The 22,049-nt window shown below is 41.3% G+C and overlaps 1 protein-coding gene across 3 annotated transcripts in view; it reads right to left on the bottom strand.

Annotated features, from left to right (window-relative positions):
* The window catches only part of GRIA1 (glutamate ionotropic receptor AMPA type subunit 1), a 120,347-nt gene that overhangs the window by 24,116 nt on the left and 74,182 nt on the right, over positions 1-22,049 (bottom strand). For 2 of the 3 annotated variants that reach the window (XM_035559831.2, XM_035559833.2), the window contains exons 6-11: positions 20,312-20,473; positions 18,990-19,157; positions 15,336-15,440; positions 13,108-13,218; positions 11,935-12,141; positions 10,422-10,792 (exon numbers count right to left, since the gene is read on the bottom strand). In XM_035559831.2, coding sequence (XP_035415724.1) covers positions 10,422-10,792; positions 11,935-12,141; positions 13,108-13,218; positions 15,336-15,440; positions 18,990-19,157; positions 20,312-20,473 — 1,124 coding nt within the window. The remainder of the gene's footprint in view (positions 1-10,421; positions 10,793-11,934; positions 12,142-13,107; positions 13,219-15,335; positions 15,441-18,989; positions 19,158-20,311; positions 20,474-22,049) is intronic. The other variant, XM_035559834.2, reaches the window with a different exon arrangement.

Here is a 22,049-nt window from a genome sequence, read left to right as displayed (position 1 = left end):
TTTTTGGTCTGTCTTTGGCTCAGATTTCCCAGTCTGAGAAGAGAAAGACCTTTTCTCCAAGGAGAGTATTTTCTGCAGTGGAAGGTTTCAGTCTGAGCAATATTCCCAAATATTCCCTTCCTTTTCTCTCTCTTAATTTCTGATTTAAAATGGGATACCTGGCCAGGATAGCAGATGAGAAATTTTCTCAATTTTCAATGTTTAGCCTTTCTTTTTTTCTACAAGGGCATACCATATTCCTTGTAGAAGTGGTAGGGTATGAGTATAGTCTCTCTTCCCAGCCAGTGCCTTTTGGGAGAGCCTTATGAGCACAGGAATACCTGTCTTTCAATGTTAAAACTCCCACACTAAGAAGGGTAGAGTGTTTCTGCTGGCTCTCTTTTACCTGCTAACATCCATTTGGTGATTTTTTTTTTTTTCTCCAAAGGCTTCAGAAACACTGCTGAGATGAAAAGCTGGCACCTGCGTCAGTCTGTCTCTCTGCAGCTTAAGGTCTTGCTTCTTATGAGAGCTTCAAGAAACAAGAGAGGAGAAAATTCTTCCTATGGGAGAGCATTCCAGGTGCTCGACTCCTACAGCTGGGCCCTTGTCGCCCCCCCTCTTCATGTCTCACAGTGCAGGACACATGCAGGATCACTATTCTTGATGCTTTTCCTTTCACCATACGAGGACTCCTCTTCCTCTCTGCTCTTCTGTTCACATATTTGCCTTCTATTACATCTCATAAGACTTCACTAGGAGAATTCATTAGTGTATATAACATGATTTGAGTTTGTTCGAATAACGGTGATGTTACACTTTTTCACTTTTATAGGCTCTTTTATCTGAAGATCAAAGTAGTTAGTTATCATTACCACGACCGGATTATTGCTGCTTAGCCTTTGGATCTAAGGGTAAGCAGCAACTCTTCTGCGTAGGCATTAATGAGAACTACTGGATGGTTTCATTAAATTGACTGAATGCCTTAAAGTATGTTAATGCTTACAGAAAGAGGCGCATACATGCGTTGTATGCCTCCTTCCCTTCTATCTGATGGTTTTAGTTAGGTGACACCTGGCTGTCACTTGGTTTCTTTAGTCCATGTGAAAATGGAAGAAAGACCATCATGGAGGACCTCAGATGTGCCTACTTCAACCCCAGACTCTGTCCAAGCACAGAAAAGCTTTTGTCCTTATTTGTTAGTGTGACCCACATTTCCCCAGCACCTGCTGGTTGTGCCACACTGGCGTCTCAGATGGCAGAGTAGTCCCAATGAGACGTTTAGCATCTCATCACTCCAAACACCACAATCTCATCTCAAGATCTTGACCTGCTAGAGCATTCATTGATCCCTAGAGAAAACAAAGCAATTTAGGCTTATTCCATGCAGGACAGTTGTGAAAATGTTAATGACTAAGAAACCTTTGTGCTGGACCAGAACAAACTCAAATTGCCCTGGTGAGATATTTGCTTGGCTGGAGCTTTTGCCTGAAACAGAGAAAATAACAGAATGAAGGAAGATGAGAGGATGAGGTGAGGGAACTCTTTGTGTAACCCTGTTTGCTCTACAAAGCCCAGATACCTTAGCATCAGGAGCAAGACTTTCTGAGAAGAAACTTCACTGGTAGAAAGCAAAGCAGCAGCTTTCACGGAGGGATGCTTTTGATTTTTTCTTAATATTTAAATTGCATATGTGCCCAAACTGTTTGTGAACCCAGATACTGTGTTGTTCCTGGTCTGTTTGCATGTGGGTAAATTTTCAGAATATGCCTATTTGTTTTAAACTCTTCCCATCTTTACAATTCACCTCCATCCTGGCATGCAGCACTCCCAGCCTCAGCAGGGAGCTCCTGTAAAACCCTATTGTGTTCAACAATTGAGCAAAAATTATTTTATAGAATATTTCCATCCAGGTCAACTCCATGTGGCTTTAATTAAACCTTAATTCTCCTTTTTACTTCTGTCTCTTTTTTCTCTGGAAATTATATTGCTTTTTCCAATTACTGAGCTTCATCAAGCCCTTCACAATGAACAAAACAGCACTTCTTTTGTACTTCTATAAATTTGTCCTTGCTTGCTCACTGTTTGGGATGCTGCAATGAACATGGTTTGCTGTATACACACATTCCTGAACTTATTGCAAAAAGGGTGTATGGTGCTTCCCTAGTTACTAGGATAGGTACTTGGGATGAAATCTGGGACAAAAGCAAAACTAGTGCAAAAATCCCGAGTGCCAGTGGAATACGGTAGCTACTCTGAGCCTTTCAGTTGAAGGCCAAGAGGTTTTGGCCAGCTCCAGGGAGTTAACCCAGCAAGGAGCTGCTGTAGATGCTCTGTGTGGTGTGAGCCAGAACAATTTCAGTCGAGGAGCACAATGCTCATTTGACTGTATCCAGACAGTGTGCAGATGATATCTTAGTGCTGACAAAAGTTATGTACAGCATATGGATGAGTTATTTAAACTCATCACAGGGCTTCCCTGTGAAAACACACTCAGGGCTTCCCATCTTAGCTACAACATTTTTCCTGAGTGCCAACATTAAAGCAGGGTGTTACAGGCGGCTTTGCAAAGGCCACCACTTCAGGGAGATGGAGGTCATTGAGCTCCTCACAGCCTTTATCCTTTCACAAAAACACTTGGAAATCTACCTAGCTACGAGGAAGACGCAACCATGCACAGTCTTGACTGCAGCTTGGAGAATGTCAGGCCCCAGCTGAGCCGACTGCTCAGGGATAACAGGTTATGAAGAGGGAAGAAAATGAAAAGAGAAAGCGTGTTTCTATTATTGATTAAAAATCAGCAAGTGGGAGCACAGCGTAACAGGAGTCCTTGGAGGCTCTGAGGGTCTCCTGCTGGAGTCACGGAGAAGGCTATGAATCTCAAGCACCCATATAAATGATAGCAGCACTCATGATCCTGAGTCAGTGTGCAGCACTTGACACACAAGTAGCACATGCTATTTCCACATCAGAGATGTTCTAATAACATTTCCCAATAGACTGAAAAAAATGCCAGTGCACTTGTTTCCCCACTATTTTTTCTTTTGTTCTCAGTAGAAAATATCAGAAACATTTATTTAGTCCTAAAAAAAGAGATGGCAAATACATTTTTAGCTTAATAAGTCTGCTTTTGAGTCAAGTGTTTGACTTTTCATTTCAAATACAGCTGGTGGAAAGATTAGTAAATCTGTCACTCACTGAGGAGACTTTCAGCAATTTTCTTGCTGTCCCCCAGCAACCTCAATGGCAGAAGCTTGAAGTGAGAGTCGTGCAAGAGCAACTAGATGTGTCTGAGAGTGAGACCATCCCAAGGTACTGCCTTACAGATCATTGGAGGAAACATTCATTTCCTCTGCTGCATTTAGAAATTCTCAGATGGTGGAGCGTGGAAATCCAAGAGATTCATTTTTTCTTTTACAGATGAAATTGCATTTTACCAACAATATTCTGTTACTTAAGCATTTCTTTCTTCTGAGACCTCTGTATCCTTCAGCATTTTCCCAAATGAAATAGAGGATAGCAAGGATGACTATTTTGAAAGAATTTCCATTTTTCCCTGGCTGCCACATTTTGGTTGCCATGGAATTGCGCAAGCTCCGAAGGGGCCTGTTTAGATATATATTGTGCAATTTGTCAAGCTGCTCCTCTGGTGAGTCACTTTCCCTGGTTAAGTACATTTCAGAAATAAGTGTGGTCATCAGTTCTGGTGATTTGCAAATACTGCTCTTACCCTGTGACCTGAATTTCCTCTCCCTGGACATAATTAACTCTGCCAGGTAGAGATAATTGCAAAATCATTTGGTACACTTTTAAAAGGAAAGAAGGCTTCTCCAGAAATTGAAATCCTAATTTTTACTTTTATTCTTAAAGACCAACATTAGCCCACCAGTTCAAGCAAACTGCCAAAAATAAATGGTCCTGAGTTTTGTCCCCGTGGACAAGCCACCATGTCTTCAAGATTCACCCCACATTGGGGCAGGAATAGGAGGGATGCTAAACCAACCTTGTCCCCAGGGCAGCCCCAGCATGAGCCGCAAATTGCTTGTGCTCCCCAAGGAAAGGACAAACTGCCTCTTCCTTCTTTGAAAAATGTACCCTTTGCTTTGAGACTGCACAGTGAATCCAACTGGCGGTGAGCAACCTGGCTTGTAGAAGCAAGCAATAAAATCATCATCTCCCATGTCTCCAGAGAGGCTTTAGCAAGCCCTGCCACTGACCTCTGCTCCTGCTGACGCTGCCTGCCTGCCGGGAATGGTACCAGCAATGCTCACCTCCTCCTTTTTCTGCCCACATAGGCTCACATCTGAAAAAGTGTCAGCCCCTAGACCTTCCCATGTAAAAGGTGCAAGGCAAAATAAATTGAAAAAAAAAAAAAGCACAAACCCTTCCTGGTTGCTTGTAGGACTCCTGTTTTGGGAGAGTTTACACAGCTCTCCAGGGACTCTCTCCAGGACATGTAACATCTTGTTTAAGGTTATAATGGGTATTGCAAAGATGGCATCAGAAGTGTGCATCAGGCCAAAAAGGCAGGCAGATGCTTAGGGTGTCAGGGAAGATGCCTCCTGAATCTGAAAAGAGTTGCCAAATAAACACCCAGACCTGATCTTCATTTCAGGAAGGAATTAAAATCCTTCTAATTGCTAAATGCCCTTGGTTCTAATTTCCCTAATTCTCATTTTTAACAAAATAACTACACCGCGAAAGTTAGTTAACAAAGAACAGAACAGAAATAATTCCCTTGAAACAATCCACATGAAACCTCTCACCAAAAAAAGAAAAGACTATTTGTCCTAACCAATTTCTGATTTAGATCTTCTCTAGAACTGAATAAAATCCTTCAGTACTAGGAACATCTTGATGAAATTTGAAAGTGCTGCTATTTTTCAAAATCTCCAGAGGATAGATTAGAAAAAAACATCAACAACTTGTAGTGCAATTTTACTGTTATTTCCACCAGCTCTGTGGCTGAAGTCTCCTGTGATTTTTTTCAATTGATCTAAAAAGAAATGTAAATAAACAGGAAAAATACCAGAGGAAAGTGTTCAGCATTAATTACAGGTACATAATAAATACTGCATTTGCTCTTCCACAGACATCCCGCTATGACTGAGAGCACCACAGTGCCTGCAGAAGAAGCTGCAGTGAAGTGTAAGCCTGGCTGCACACTGCTATAGATCAGCCAGAGTGCAGTGTTTCCTTGTCACTAAAAACAAATAACGATGTCCACAAGATACGTATAAATAATAGATGGTATCTATTGACTGGATAGCAGCCAGCATTTGTATCTCTCCTTCCCACCCCCGAGCGCTCTCATTCATCACCCCTGCCAACAGACAACCCTAAGCAGCACGTTCCCTCCGCGCCCTGCGCCGGCTCCAGGTCTGGGCTCTGCAGACAACTTAGGTCTCATTTCACTCTTATCTCCAGGCAGCTGAAGGGTGGATCACATCCTGCACCTTGTCTCCTTGCGCACAGTAAACACCCACCTTGCAGGGATCAGCCAGCACAGAAATTCCTCCTGCTCCTGCATCCCTGCTGGTGCTCTCAAAATGCCCCCCAAGTCTGGCTCTCTCCCAGCCCCAGGCTGTGATGAAAGCTTCATTTTTCTCTTCCCTTCCAACTTAGGTTGACCGGGGTAACTCCAGCTCTGTTTTCAATATAATGAGCAATTATAATGACCAATTTCAAGCAGGTATTGTGACACGACACCTTATTACGTCATGACACAACTACACGTATCCCTTCTACTCATGTTATGTTGTGAAAGGAATCTAAAATATACACATTTCATTCCCACAGCACAATATAAAGAGTGTTCTCATGAAGCCCTTTTATTTTTGGAAATGTCTGTTTAATTTTCTTCTTACATGGCACAAAGAATGGCTCTATTTGCTGGGTGACACTGTGTGATATTTGTCTGTCAAACTCCACTGGGGACAAGACTTCTATAGTCACTTGGTCAAAACCGTGCACATTCTATCTCATGGCATCTTCAAAGGAAGAACAAATGCCTTTCCAGAAGATGTATTTTAACCAAATGCATTTAACTTTAGTCAAACATAAGTTTTCTGAGTTAAGGAAAGGGTAACTGGATTAAATTTGATAGTCTTTAATATACAGGAAGTCTCTTCTGGGCTCAAGCCATATGAAGCAATGCATTTTGAGATAAAAAAAAAAAAAAAAAGAAGATCAAGCTTGGAAGCTGAGAGCAGAAATATATATTTTGCTCACTGCTTTTTTTATCCGTTTCACTACAATCAAATAATTCATTCTGGAGGAAATGATGGGGCAGGTGAAAAATTCAATGCCTCTTTCTGCTGCAGAGGAGGTCTGGAAGCCCAGATGTCACCCCAGTCTCCTCCCCAATGCTCCCAGATCTGTCCTGAGTGAGGAAAGGCAGCAGTGGACTGGATGTTAGTGAGGTCCCACTCTCCACAGCTGCTACGCACCAGGGTTATTTTAAGCTCTGAACACAATTTATCAAATTACATTTCTGAAAAATGGTACAATATGAGTCATATTTACTTCACATTTCTCTTGCTGCAGGCTCTTGCTATTGGCCGCGGGTTATTTATTACCTCTGACGCTTGCTCTGAGAATCTCCTTTCTGGGTCTGTATTTCACATTTAATGAGTGCTTTTGCAATTTCGTGTCTGTTTTCTGAAGTTAAGGTGGCACTTCACACAGACTAATGGTTTATAGCCCGTTTCAGACTTCACTGATTTCTGCCTGCTACTGTATATGTGAAACCACTCACAACTCCAAAATGTTGCTTTTCCCCCATTCTGCTGTGTTTCAGTCAATACTTTGAAGACAAAGATTTCTAAGGGCAATTACAGGGACCATCTCACCTCAAATAGGACAATTTACTCCGTGTTGTAATGACTGAACCACATCACCAGTCAAGTGCTGGTACAGAAGGGGGATCGCACACTCCAGTGGGAAACTTCAAAGAGTTCCCAGGCTCTTTTTGGACTCATTGGGGTGGGTTCCTTGCCCATGCTCATGTTGCAGCCTCCAAAGTCACAACACAGACTGCCATCAGCTATGGCTGGGACCTTCCACGACTGGTCGATGTATGGGCTTTTTCACGCTCATTTAGACTACGCTTAGACGTGAAAGCTTCAGAGCTTAAGGGACACCAGTCGACCTCTTCCTCAGAAACTTCACTCTGCAAAAGAGACTATGAGCATATAACCCATAGGTATGCTCTGTCTTGGCTATCCACAGGTCATCAAATTCACAACATATCTTCGAAGTGCTTGGCAGTTTGTGACGAGCATACTTAAAAGGCTAATTAAAGTTCTGGCTAGTAAGTCTGTCCTTAAAAAGGACACAGTTTTCCTTCAAAAGCAAATTTTGGTCTCAGTGAGGGACTGAAGTTCCCTGGGGACTGGTCTGAGACTGAGGAACACACTTTTACAAGAGCAAGGAGTTGCTGCAAACCTCACCACCTGCTGTGCTGAGCGATGTGTCTTGCGGTTTTGATCTTCCTATTTTTTTATGACAAATACATAGTGGCATATGCACTTGAAAAAAAATATGCTCTGCAAAAAAAACCTCCAGACAAATTTCCCCTACTCCTTCCCAAAACAAAACTGAAATAAACAAACCAAAACCTCTACAGAAACAAAATACACCCCTGCACTTGCTCCTTTCTGCTGGGGAGAGAATGACAGAACAGATGTATAACAGAAGCTATTTATGTTGATTAATACATTACTGGGGAGATGCTGAGAGATTATAGTGGTAAGTTTAGAAGCAACCGTATAGGAAATATATTGGAACAGAGCAGATCTCCACCTGCCCACCATGTCGTTCTACCACGTACTCATTTCTAAGTGATGTGTCACAGAAATCCTGCACCAGGTTCGTGTGAAAAATACATGTGAAAGATGGAGCGCACTCGGAGCCTTTCTGTACAACAACATCCTACGGAAATTCTCACCCTCCTGCTTCCTCCTTGCTTTCACATTTCACAGAAATATTCCTCTCCACCTGCAACCATCACAAGGAGCAGTACTCAGAGTACAGGGAGTTATAATAATTCCCATACTTCGGTTTTCAAATTCTCTCTTCTTGCAAGTATTTGTAGTCAGAAAGTGCTTTTCTGCTCCATGCTAAAGTATAGATTCCAATGACACTGGAATTTTCATTATCAAGACGATCAAATTAACAACATAAAAATAATAATGACACTATCCTTTGCATTTCCAATTTCAAAGCAAAACAAAACAACACTTTGAAATGGTGATTCAAAGCATGTTGTTTAGCTAGAGCAAATCTTGTTATTTGGATCAAAATCACCAATTTTCCCTGATACTTTTTTATTAAAGATGTTTCAGAATTTGCTGTTCCACGAAGCCTCAGCTTTTCACCTATATACACTCCTCTTTGGAGCTGAAACTGGCTATAGAAAACTCCCCAAAGGAAGACATTTTCTTTGCTAAATAAGAGGAATAATGATGATAAAAACAGCAATGATAAAAACAATAGCAACAGCCTGATCCTAACACATGGGGCTGCGTTACAAGACAGCAATAAAGTTGAAATTCCCTCTGCAGGGAAGACTTTGTGAGTGCTCCTGCTACACTCCTACTAATCAATGATCAGATGATAAAACATAATCATAAAAGCTGTCACTATCAAAATGCCCCACAAGCCTTTATTTCCCCGCTACCACAAGCTCATTAATATTTGGACAAATTGGCATCCAATGGCCAACAAGCTGGTGCCTGGCCTCCCCCCGCCATCCTGTGGGAGCAGTGCTGAGCTGCACACTGTTATCTCCACTTGCTGACAGTCGTGCCTACTTCTCGTCCCCCGAGTTTTGATGCCATCTCAGCATCTGGGAAATTAACTCCTATCGACTGCATTCACCCGCAACACATCTCTCTGTTCAAATTTCCTTTGGAGAGAAGGAAAACAAAGCAGAAAAAAAAATGGAGGGGGGAAAGAAAACAAAAGGCGTCTTAGCCATCTGCTTTTATCAGAACATCACTTCTGATGTCACCATAGCATGCGAATGCAGAAAATGCATATATTGCCTGTAGATTCATTCTTGTGACTGGCAGTACCTCTCTTTTCAGTCAAACCAGGCTAAAATTTTTCTTAGTCTGAACTGTGACAGGCAACTTTCCTGGTCCGATGAGGTTGCATGTAAACCTCAGGTGTGTGAGCGGTGCAGACATACACTGTGCCTCAGAGCCACGGGAGGAAGAATGACAGCAGTCGTTCAGTTTGGTGCTTGACCTGTCCCCACGCTCTCCCTCCAACGCCCCAGCAGCCCTCCTGGCAGTGACAGGTACATGCGATCTGCACACAAAGCCACAGCTTGTTATCCCTTGTCCAGTCTCACAAATCCTAAGTACCTCTGCCCTTGATAAAACACTGGAAGTGTCAAAAGTGTTATCCCAGGCTCACCTGTGGTCCTGCCTCATACGAATATACACATATCACAAGAAAAATCCCATAGCCATCGCAGACATTACTTACTGGGTACTCAACCTGGGCAAATAAGTAACAAAATGCTTCCAACTATTTAGTTCCTATGTTTTTAATTCTTTTTCATATCTTTTTGCCTCTGTATGAACAAAGCATGAAGGTTATGTGTATAATGGGCTCCTGTAATGGACAAAATCTCTACCATAAAACTTGTGGGAACAGAACTCTCAAAAGGGAAGGAGGTATTTCCAAACCTTATTTACAAACAGATCTCTGTTTTTGTCTCTGTCACAGATTTACACCTTCTGCATTTCATGCATTTTTTCAGCCCCCTTATATCGTGCTATCTTTTCCAAGGAAAATTACCAAAAATAATCTCAACAGTCTTTAATTAATACAGAGAATAAATAACTCCACCAGAAGCCCTTTTAGGAACCCTTTAGACTTTGGTCCTATTGAACGTTCAAGCAGCAGAACTATTGACTGCAATGGGAACCAAAAGGAAAACTCTGTACTTCTCTGACCTTTCTAAAGGCCAATAATACTTAAAGCCACATAGTGTGCTCCATAATGTTTAGCACAGACTTTATAACCTTTTACTGGGCACCTACTATATTATTTCTCCCTACTTTACTAGAATTTTATAGCTTCCCTAAAATGTTAGAATGACCTTTTTCTAATAGCAACACAATAAATGACTGACAAAAATTGATTGCAAATCGGTGGCTTTAGAAAATCGTGTTTGCATTTTTGTAAATTCCCTCAAGAGAACTCCCCAGCATAAATTTAGAATGGTATTTTTATGGTCCCAAGTTTGAAGTCTCAAGTTCATGGCTGAGAGACCTGTGAACCCTTGGATACTTTTTGAATCACAAACTGATTCTGAAGACTATACTATGGTTCAGGAAAGAAGGTCAAAGAACCTGTTCAGTTCCAAAGAATACAGAAAGATTAAATCTCATGAACTAGAAGGAGGTTCACTGAAGAAGGTAACCCACCTTGGAGAAATATCACATCCTTGCTGCATGAAAGCTCCCAGGGAGAACCAGAGACTGTTGAATATCCCAAACTCATTCGTCTGATCATTGGCTGGCTGGTCCCTTCCTTCCTCAAATTCCTCTGTGTGCCACTCGTAAGGGCTGAAGCGGCTCACCAAGAAGAGGACAACACTCACTCCAATGTAGGCAAAAACAATGCACATCCATATTTCGTAAGCCAAAGGATCCAGAAAGGAAAACACTCCTGGTTTGGACTTCTGAGGTTTTTTTATCATGATTGAGATACCTAAACTCATAAATGGTTTGGAAAAGTCTATAACTTCTTCTCGAACCAGAGTGATGGTTAGTGGTGCCACAGCCACATCAGCTCTCTGAAAAGAAGAGATAGAGAAGAAGAAAAGAGATTTGCATTCTGGCGATAAAATATATCTACTAACTCCAGCTTATTTGCCTTTGATCTCTGTTTAACTCCACTATCTGAGAAGTAATCAGACAAAACCAATTGCAAGAGAAATGTTAAAAAGAAACAGCCCATAATATTGGTGGATTATTTCCATTTTGTCACTACTGACCACCAGCTCTGTTTTGAAATCACAGTGTTTTCTTTTCCAGCCACCTAGCTCTTGTGTGATTTATCCACTGATGTCACAGTCTGATGCAGATGACTTTTGCTAAAAGGGTCTTATCATCCAGACATCAAAAGAGGCAAGGAAAGGCCAATCACCTGAAAAAAGATGCCAGGATGTTTACTTCCATCAGAAACTGTTTTTTGATTGCATAACTGATGCAGGAGAAGAAATAAAAAGTTCCAGTGACACTGATGTGCACTCTCCACTTATTTTATAATCAGTCTTGAAAATGGAAAGGGAAACGCATTGCAATGGTTGTTGGCACATCCCGTAGAGCTCCTGGCAGGGGACAGATCATCCTTCACTCTGGCATGGTGACACATAGACTTGGGCACTGATGCTCCCTACACCATCAAGGGTAAATTAGACCCCTCTGAAGAATTACTTGAAGCACCACAGATGGGAACTATCGGAGCGAATCAGTTTTAGAAGTGTAGGGTGCAGGGATATATCCGAGCAGATGGAAATGAGTGACTAGACAGAAAACGGTCAAGTCCTGCTGTACACCAGTCATATACTGAGTTTTTGAAATCTTATCCTTCCTTTATCCTGCCTTTATCATGCAAATATAAAATATAGTAAGATTTGGAGATTCCACCCGTGGGAAAGATTGACCTTTCAATACTTGTTCTTCCAGAAAAAAAAAAAAAAAAGAAAATCTTCCTGGAACTGCTGAAAGAAAACATTTTGATATTTCCATGGGCATAAAATATGCTGTCCCACTCTAAATTAAAACATTTTATTTGGACTGATTATTTGCATTATCAGAGCTGCAGTCCTTAACACAGCACAGGCTGACAGAAGGCAGGGCTCCTTTTTACCCTAGGGCTTGAATGTGTTCTCAATACAAGACCTAAAAACAGCGGACAAGGTGGGACACTCACCCCGTATACGAGTTCTCCCACCATGCCGTTCCACGTTTTGGTGTCGGGGTCCCGGGCTCCGTACTTCCCGTCTCTGACAATCTCCAGCCTGTAGTGGTAGCCAACATGCTTTGCAATCTCAGCGGCAAGCTCCACACAGTAGCCTTCATACCTCTCGTTGCCTTCAAACTGGTTGGCATTTTTCTTGAGCATCACATATGGGTCTTCCTGGCACAGAGAAGACCAATATTGAGCCACGCTCCACCATTCTAGAGATGCATCTCAGGGACTCAGACTAGAGCATGGTGTGCAGCTTCTGGCCCTCTTGCAAAGCCCTAACTTTGTATTCCTGTACCAAAGGGCACAGTCAACACACAGAGGATTCATTTAGCAAGTATGAAGGGTGATTTTTATTCTGGCATTTTCTATTTTTTATGCAGAAACTGTGTGAAGCTTCTGCAGTGATAGACCCGAGGGCAACAGAGAAGCTGGGGGGATTTGGGCAACAAATCTTTCACTGCAGTTGCGTAAGGGATATTTAGTGCATTGGAGCTGTGAATTTTTACAGGCATATCTGCCTATGTGGGCACAAGCAGAAACTAATTTGCTGGACAGGAGAAAGCCCTAAAGATGTTTAACTCAGTTTGTGTGTTGTGCCTTCTGTGTAGATTCACAGCAAGCGTTCAACAAACAAGTTAGTAAAATTTCATCTGTTTCTGCAGGGTGAGTGTATACAATGACACACTACATGATACCATACATTATGGGGTACTTATTGTTCCTTCATGATTATAGTGGAGATTTGTTTTTAAAGCTATGATTCAGCCTCTCTGCACAATACAGCTTATCCTTCCAAAAATTACAGCCCACATTCTGTGGGCTAAACACAAAGCACAGGTATAATGTTCCTAATTTACCTATGCTGATGCCTCTACTATCTTGTCACAATCTTTTGTATTTTCTATACTTAAGCATGAGAGCTTTTTAATACCTATTTAATTAGCCACAGCAATTTTCAGATATCTTTATGGACCCGACAGGAAACAGTAAGTGCTGTTATTATTATTGTTATTATTGTTATTGCTATTATAAAAATGATACAGTACAAAGGAAGGCACGCGAGGGGGAAGAGGGAGTCAGCACATCAGGGAGATGAGGGAGAGGGGGAGCTGGGCTAGAAGTCGCAGCACTTACTAGGATAGTTGTGACTATGTAAGTCCTGTTCTGGAGACTCGTGGACTCATTGCCGGTTTGAGTATCTATGGCTGCTGGAACTAACTTTTCATCTTCATTCCAATAGCCAATCTGCCAAAGACAAAACCAGGACACCTCATTGGTATCTCCTTGTAATATTAACCAAGATATGTTAACAGGATCATTCAAGCAGGGGCCTTTCTCTCTGCAAGTTCATACCCAGCCAGAGATCTCTTCTCCTTATTCTTGATCTCTTTCGCTGGGAGAACCAGGATTTCCTCTGTCCCACCACGCCTACAGCCTGAGAATAATGTACACGATATGCTACGGTAGCAGGGTGCTTGTAAACACATAAAAATAAATGGCACACAGTAGTAGGGGATTATTACAATTCTCTGCCCTATTCCTACTTCAAGAGGTCACATTTCTCCTGTGTGACTTCTTAATAATTTTCTAATGGTGAATGTGCCTGCTACCTGTCCAGATATGACAGGGTGATAAAATACTATCTTGCTGCTGAAAGCCTGTATGAACATAGGACTGTTCCAGTATGAACATCAGTTGAAGAAAAAAAGAAACAACCCTGACCAATACCAAAATGTTTGGGGTTATGAATAAAATGGAACAGTTGTCATAGGAAGAATTTTCATGCTAAACTGTGATTGTTAATAACTAGGATTTGGGCTGATCTGTAACTGCCTGCAGGTAAAGCAGAGTACCAGCGAGTATCAATGGGAAAATTGTTGTTAAGGTTATCCTCTCTGAGGGCTTGATTTTGTAAGAGGTTTTCCATCACCTCATGTATCTATGAAATTTCCTGAGCTTTGGTCAAGTGAAAGGAATTTCTTATCCCACTAAACAGGAAAAGGTATGAACACAGGGTATGACCAGGAGCCTGCTGATGGCAGATTAGGGATCATAACTAGTGAGGAGGAGAAAAAATCTACACAGGCTTCTCGTCGCTCTTTGCTGCACAGAGAAAAGGAAAGGCGTGCGAGGAAAGAGCTTCCAAAACTCTGCCCTGGGGCAACATAAGTGCAGACACGTATGTTTGTTTTGCACTTTTAACCTGGTGGATCTAAGACACAGTGTGCATCCTGGCAGTCATGTACGTGTCTCCTAAACAAATACTATTTCTGTCACTAAACATACAGCAAAATCAAGATGTTTAACCATTCTATTTCTTCTCCTCTAGACTCCCTCTGGACTGCCAACATTTTTTCTGGAGTTCAGAGCCCCATACTGGACATAATACTACATTTGTCCTCTTATGAATACCAAGTAGAGGAGAAAGATCACTTTGCATGTCTTCAAAATAATTTATTTTATTTCTTAATTGGGAATTTGAAATTTTTTACATGACACTGCTGATTTGTGCTTGACTGTGGGAGTCATTGGCTACTCTCAGGTGTAAGCGTGAAGGGGGGGGACTGTAAATGTGGGACTATCGCTATTTGTAGTTTTTCCTAGTTTTAAACAAGTATTGTTTTTGGGGGGGTGGAGGGATTCCAGTGCAGAGGGATCACAGTGAATGCTCCATTCCAAATTATTTAGCAGCTCTCCTTTGTCCATGGAATAACACTGTTCTTCAAATAGATAATATGTACAGTGGGACAAAAGTGCTTGAAGTTAGATCATCAAAAGCATTAGTGTTTCAAGGGCTTCGTGCCCCTGAAAAAAAGTAAAATTTTTCAGTGCCTGGGATATAGAAAGGGACCAAGATCCCAGAACAGCAGAAATGCCTGCAGAGCAATCAGGACATAGTAGTAAACATCTTGTGACTTTAAGGAGAGCAAAATAAGGTCAAAATAAAGGGTTCCCCTGCACTGGTTAAGGCAGACAGGTTCTGCCTGGCTCTGTCTTGGCTTACTCCGTGGTAAAGAAAACCGGGAGAGTGAAAACAGACAGTCGTGTAGCTGGGCCTGAGCCAATGTGCCCTGCCAATAGCAAGACTGAGTGGGCCAAGCTTTCCTTTCCTGGAAATCCCTGCTCCACAGCTAAGATGCCCTTCTTACTCTTGATAACCCCTTCCATATGTTGTATTTTTCAGTAATACACCATGAGTTCTCCCTTGTGCTTGGTTTTCCTCATGCAGAGAACTAGGAATGCACTCATGGTGACTCCACATGCAAGCTTCACGAGCAGAAATGTCTGTTGAGACCTAACCGCGCCATAATTCGAACAGAGGGCTGGTGCCAGACACAGGATCTGAAGTCTTTCTCCGTTACCTTTCTGATCCCATCGTGTTTCATCTCAATCACATGGAGGGTGTAGTTGGTCCTGCGTCCCTTCTCATTAAACTGAACGTTGCCAGACAGTCCTTCAAAACGGACCTTAAAGACATAAATATCAGAGAGCAAATTGGTCAGCATCCCACAGGGTGGGGATGTTTTGTTTCACTGTTTCAGCAGCAGCAAGAAACAAGGGGAGGAAGGATGGACAATGCTGCCACATCCCTCAGATTCCTGCATAAGGGCTAGATCACATGTGCGAGCCCATCACCTTTTGGGATGTGACAGTGAGCTAAATCAGCTCTGAACTCCTTAGGTTTTGTGTTTGTTTGTGTTGTCCATATCTAACCAGGAATTGGGATCTGGGAAAAAACTTGTCAGTCCAAACCAGGAACTGCAGTTGCAGGAAATATGAAACTGTGGACATAGCTCCTAGCTGCCGCTTTTTAATAGAGAGGAGTCTATCAGTTAACAATCAAATGCTGCACCAGCCTAATAAGACCTAACAATCCAGTACTGTAAATGAGATTTGCATAGGAAGCTTTGAATCATAAATCTCTGCTGATGACACTGCCAAGTTGAAGAGCATTGCTCAGGCATCACATCCCACTTCCTTAATTTTTCCTCTCAATGTGGGTATTTGACTTTTTGCAAAAGAGCAGGAATATGGGAAAAGGAGTGTGAGTTTGCCTCTCTACAGAGGCCACGTGGAGGAGTACTCACACCACTGGAGTGGGAATGAAGGGTTTGTTCTCAGCCTTTTCACTTGCTTTGGACAAATCTGTACCCTCTGCAGTTGAAAGCTTACCGTATTTAAAATGGGAACAGGTATTTAGCTGCCTTTTTAAGTGCCTTGAGAGCCTCAGAATAAAGATCGATGGTGAAGAAATGAGGATATATCACTATGGAGAAAAGCAGCTGCTAATCTGCTTAAACTGTGTTTGTTTTCCAGCTATTAGCACAAAGGTTTGTCATGAAAATGAACATCTGCCAGTATTTTCTGAAGCTGCTTCAAGTCAAGAGGTATACTTGATGACATTTGGAGAAACGTGCTTTTCCCTCCTCACAAGGAACAACATGCCCATAAACGATAGCTGTGCTGGAAAAGCACCATTGTCTTAAACTTTCCCATGCCTGAAGCTCAGGCCACAGTTCATGCTTTGTGGTTGGACACACACTAAAAGGCAGATGTACTGAAGGCAATTCCTTCTATCTGTAGGAATGAAATCTTAATCCTGTGGTATCTGTGTAACACTGAGACAGCAAAAGGGATCTCTTTTCTGTCATTTACCATCCTAAGACCCCTCTCAGGGCTCCTTTTTTAACTTGTTTTATTGACTAAAACTGTTCTGTCTTTAGCTAGATGTAGCTGTTTGTCACGGATGCAAAGATTTCTTCTCTTTTTGTACAGTGAAAATACTATGCCCTCTGAATCATTATAAAATACAGTGAGGAATGATTTCAATAGTTCTAAGTACCAGTAAAATCAACTGGAGACATTGAGAATGTAAACATATTTGTGTACAAGACATGGGCATGTGGTTCTCTGCTTGAAGAGCTGGAAGAGAAGGATGCTGCTGTGACCTCTGGTCTGCAGGGCTAGGCAGCAGTTAGGGACCATGTACCTGCTTGTTAGACTTGGTTACTAAAAAAAATTATGATAATTTTATCATCATAAATAATCATAATTCATCATAATAAATAATTATGATTTTATATTTTTTAAATAATAAGTACAATTTAGACCTCAGTCTTTTCAAAGTATAACTGAAAACTCAATGTATTGGCTTAAAGTAATATTCCGTGAGCGTTTCCTAAAAAAAAAAAAAATCTTATTTCCTGTTAATAAAAGCATACCTTTTGCTAAAATGTGTTATATTTCTGTATTTGAAAATTGCAGAATGTTTCAAATTGCATTTTATTTTTGCTCCTGCCATCCATGACTCCTTCCTACACTAAACAAGAATGAGGCAATTCAAGAGCTTATTCAAGGCATTTGAGTAGAAATAAGTAGAGAAACTTTTTTCTTTTAAAAAGAGCATAATGTTTTAGGCATTAGAAAATGGAAGGTGAAGAGAAAGAACACTGTGAATATCAGTAAGAATTGCTGTAATTGTGAGTCTTTACGGAAAGGATAACTCAAACCTTCAATCTAATCATAAGTTCTTTCCATTTGCCTCTTTCTATAATGGAGTTATTGCTACAGCATTAAATGCTGGATGATTATTAAATTCATACTTAAAATTTCCCTTGGAGATTCCTTCCTTCACTGAATGTTTCGTAACCTTTTATTTTGACCATCACAACTAAACTGGTCAAAATTTTGGAAAATTATAATTTTTCAAAGGTAAAGAAACAGTGTTGGCAAATTGCTGTTCATGTTCTTTGCTCAAAATCACCGCAGTTGAAAAATTAAGAGTTTTGAAATTGATTGAATGAAGAGATGAAGAAACGTCTGAGGAGATTTTCAAGCACACACACAAAATTGTATTTTCTAGCCAAGACTAATTTTGATATCCTATTCTCATAAATTCAATAAAGGAAAATGCTTGAGAGCCCATTGCTCATCAGACGTCTTCCAAGTAGTTCATGTTTATTAGGTAACTGATCTCCCTAATGCATCAAGGAGGCTGATTTTATTATAAGAATTTGGAGAAGCTATGACAATGATTTGCCCAAGGTCATACAGAAAGTCAATGACAGGCTTGGGAATAAATCAAATACTAGCAAGCAAATCAAATAGAAGATTTGGTTTTAGAGGAATTTTTGTTTACTAGTAAACCAAAACTAAATCAAAACAAAATATTTGGGAAAATGCATATGTGATGTAAATTAACCAAATTAATTTTGTTCTTCTTGCTTTCTTTACGGTTAAGGAAGGAAGATCGGATAAGCTATATTTGGATAACACTGAGCTAGCAGTATTTGCATGGAATCTATCTATTTTTGACACAAATGTAGCACAAACTATGAGTAAGAAAGTAGAGAATGTGTCTGAAAAAAAAATTGCTAGAAACACAGGTTAGTCTTGAAATGTAATGAAATTTTGAACTGTTCTACCTTTCTAAGTCTTTGAGAAGATTTTATTATTTTTTTTCTCTTGCACTAAGTTTAATATTGTTTTTTTAATTCAAATATCTAAGTATTTATGCAGGATGAAAAAGCAAAATTTTCAGATTTTTAAGGAATAAACTTTCTTAATGTCTGTTATTAAGACTTTTACCAACTGTCACAGTATGAACCAAACTATAATCTGGGCTGTAAGAACATTTTGAAGTCAGCCAATACAAAAGGCAAAATTCACAGTGTTTCAAAATTCATTAGCAATCTGGAACTAAAGCAGAGTTCACAGAGAGTTGAAGAAGCTTCAGAAAATGTGGCCTGTGCTGGTCTCTCTTTTGTGAAGCAGGAGATAAAAATAGGGACCCATGACATGATGGGATAATATTTTGGCTTTTCCATCCCAGAACAGCAGGAAAATCAGTTTGAGAGGCTCACCCCTGAACTGTTTGGAGACCTGGATCTTATGTGGAAGGATCAGTTTCCCAGCCTAAGTAAACTGTTTGAGCATTTCTGTTACATGCCCCTCTTCCCCCACCCATAGGCTACTATGACTGTCCCGACGGCACATGCATCAGTTGGGTTGCAAACCTGCTGCAGCGCTCTCTGGATGTCGATGCCCTGTCCCCAGGGCACGGCAGGGTTGGCAAGGCAGTCCCCGGCATTGCCGCGACGGGAGATGTCGATCCGCTGCCTCCGCAGGTTCTGAAATGCCTCAGCCATCACCCGGACCCCGTCGTACGTAAGGGCCGATGTGTACTAGAAAGAGAAAAAGATTTGCACATTGCCAATCAGGCTTAGTTGACCTCAGGCGTGTTACAGTGGTTTGGCAGCTTTTCAGATTATTTGCTCTGTTTTTACCCTCTCATCTCTGGAGTTCAGCAGCCTGTTGCACCCTGTAATCACTGCTGTCTTGGTGACTTGCAAAAGTTGATGCCTTCCTTCCTAGAGGACAGGAAAGTTAAGCAGAAGCTCCTAATTTACCTTTTGCTCTTCTAGCCCAGTTGCTTTCAGATTGCTCTCCCTGAAGAGGACTCTGCCTGAAAAGCCATTCACCTGTTACCCAAGTCTTTCTGTTTAATTAGAATCATTGACTTGAATTTTTAAGGAATACATTATACAGTGTGAATGCGAGACTATCACATCTGCTAAACCAAGTAACAAGTCACTCCTTCTGGTCATGGATGGAGGCCAAAAAACTCCAGTGTGCAAAAAGTCTGCAAAGAATGAGTTTATTCAAGCAGAAACTTGTACAGAAACAAGTAAAACTCTGGTATGAACAGAAGCCATTGAAGTTAATTCATTTTCATGTGATCACCTACTGATTTATTTGTTTTCAGCTTTCTTAAAATATTTCCAAAGTTGACATTTCTATTGTGGAGTGTTTGCCACAAGTGCATTTGTTTCCAAATGTCAGATAGAAAAAAAAAAAAACACACAAAAACACAACTCCCTCCCACCCCTTGACAGCTTCAGAGTCTTCTGGTCTGTATTAGGAATTAAAATTTATTTGCCCTCTATCGTACACTCTGATTTGAAATGTTCAGAAACAACATCTGGAAGGGCTTTATTATCACTGGATATTTAGCAAGTGGTTAAGTCAGTGCTTAAGGAGTCAATAAGGATTTTTTTTTCCATCCTGAACATTATGAGATGTTTAGTCCTCAGCTTTGGGAAAGGTAAAAACGAAAAGACTGAGTGAACACACTAACTTGTGCACTGAGCAGGCAGCAGGTACTGCCTAGTAACATTTAGACAATGCTGAGGCACCTAGAACAGATAATGTTCACAATTATATTAACTGACAGGTGTTCAGAGTGAGATTAAAGAGCTCAGTGTGATCACGAAGAAGTGAGAGTAACTTGATCTGGGCCAGAAGGACCCTAGCTTAAATGGTTTTCTTTATTACTTGCCTTTGGTCTCTTCCAGTCCACACGAGGATGCTCCCTGGCGTCATTATTCCTCCACTGCTGCATGATCCTGGCAGGAACAGCATCCGTGTAATTCACCAACTGGAATCCAGTTACATTGGCTCCACTCTCCCTGAATTTTGTCAGATCAATATCCATAAATCCCTGGTACAGGAGAGAAACAGGAGACACTCATCAGACGAACACATCTCTGGGCAGATAACATGAAGTCTGTCTACTTACTAATTTGTCAGCCAGCATAGGAAAAACCTCTTCCCTCTGCAAAGTAAGGCCCAGTTCTAAGAGAGGCTCCACTCCCCGACCACAGGGTGAACTTGCCTTTCACATGGGCCCTGAGAGGCCCTGAGCTGGGGATATCCTGCAGCTTCCATCCAGGGAGACAAATAGTCGTATCAATATCAGGTCGTTTGCAAGAATGCTAGCAAAATAATAGAAAAATGTATTCCAAATAATGCTAGGATGAAAATAAAAAATTCTTGACATTTATGAGAAAGAATTATTCACCCAGCCCTAACATTTAAGCACTGTCACCACTAGAGAGGCTACTTCTTGCCAAGTCACAGTTTGTAGGGAAAAACAAATCCTGGTCAATGAACTTTCAAGAAGTGAGTGGTCAGCTAGCCTGCCAAAGGACTTCATCTGTTAGAAAAGACAGGTTGTAGAATTTACTACTTTGGGAGAAGAAAAAGGCTTTTTTTTCTTTTTTCTTTTTTTCTTTCAGATTAATGAAATATATTTATTTTGTTTTCTTATTGTTCTCCCCTACCTCTTGCCCACTGGAAGTGATGAAAACAGATGTGCAAATACACACGCTTTGGGGTGGCATTATTGAATTAGTCATTCCCATTGAGACAGAGGCAAAAAAACAATTAGAGAGACACTGCAAGCAGTAAGGAGAAAAGGACATTTTGTGGCCTCCCAGCTTTGATCCCACCTCTTCAGCACTGCTGGTATTTCAAAACTATTTGTTGTGCTCCTTTGCCCAAAGCAGGTGCTTGACTAGAGGCTCAATCCTCCGGCTTGGGCTGCTGTGTGCGGGAGAGGTGGAGTCCGGTGCTTTTTCTTTTGAAATACAGGCACAGGAGATGCAGTCAATTATTTTCCCTGGTACCATTAACAACCACAATGTATGCAGGAAAATGAATGAGGGAATCATGCACAATGCAATCATTTGGGCAATAGAAGAGGTTGTTCAGGCTCTGCCTTCCCCCTCCATCGCCTGCTGCTGGTGCATGTTCTCCTTCCAACCTACCACCGAGCTCCTCTCCCCATTTTCTCTCAAATATATGATGATGGTGTGAGTTAAAAAAGCCAGGGCACATCACTCCCACAAGACCCTGGTCAGGTTCCCAAAATGGTGCTCCCTGTGCATAGGCTGGGGGAGCTAATTAGCTCATTAACTTCCAAGGTCAGGATCAAGCCGTTAGATGGAAACCTGTTGTGGGAAAAGACAGCTTGCAAGGAAAAGACTAAATTGCTCTCTTACATCAGCGTCAGACTGAGAGAGTCATAAGTGACTCAAAAATGCCTTTAAAGACTCACACTTTTTCTTCCGGCTTTTTGTAAGCAATTTAACATCCACTTACAGGCTGAGGATTGGATGGGGATGTACAGATGCCCTAAATAGATGATTTGTTTAGCTTCAAAGTGCAGTGATTTAGGTTAAAAAAAACCAGTGGTATTTTGTGAGTACATATTCCCCAGAATGCTGGTTTAACCC

The sequence above is a fragment of the Cygnus atratus genome, chromosome 14 (assembly GCF_013377495.2).
Source record: "Cygnus atratus isolate AKBS03 ecotype Queensland, Australia chromosome 14, CAtr_DNAZoo_HiC_assembly, whole genome shotgun sequence".
NCBI classification, from domain to species: Eukaryota; Metazoa; Chordata; class Aves; order Anseriformes; family Anatidae; genus Cygnus; species Cygnus atratus.
Note: the sequence above shows the minus strand (reverse complement) of the source record. Positions and strands in the feature narration are given on the sequence as shown.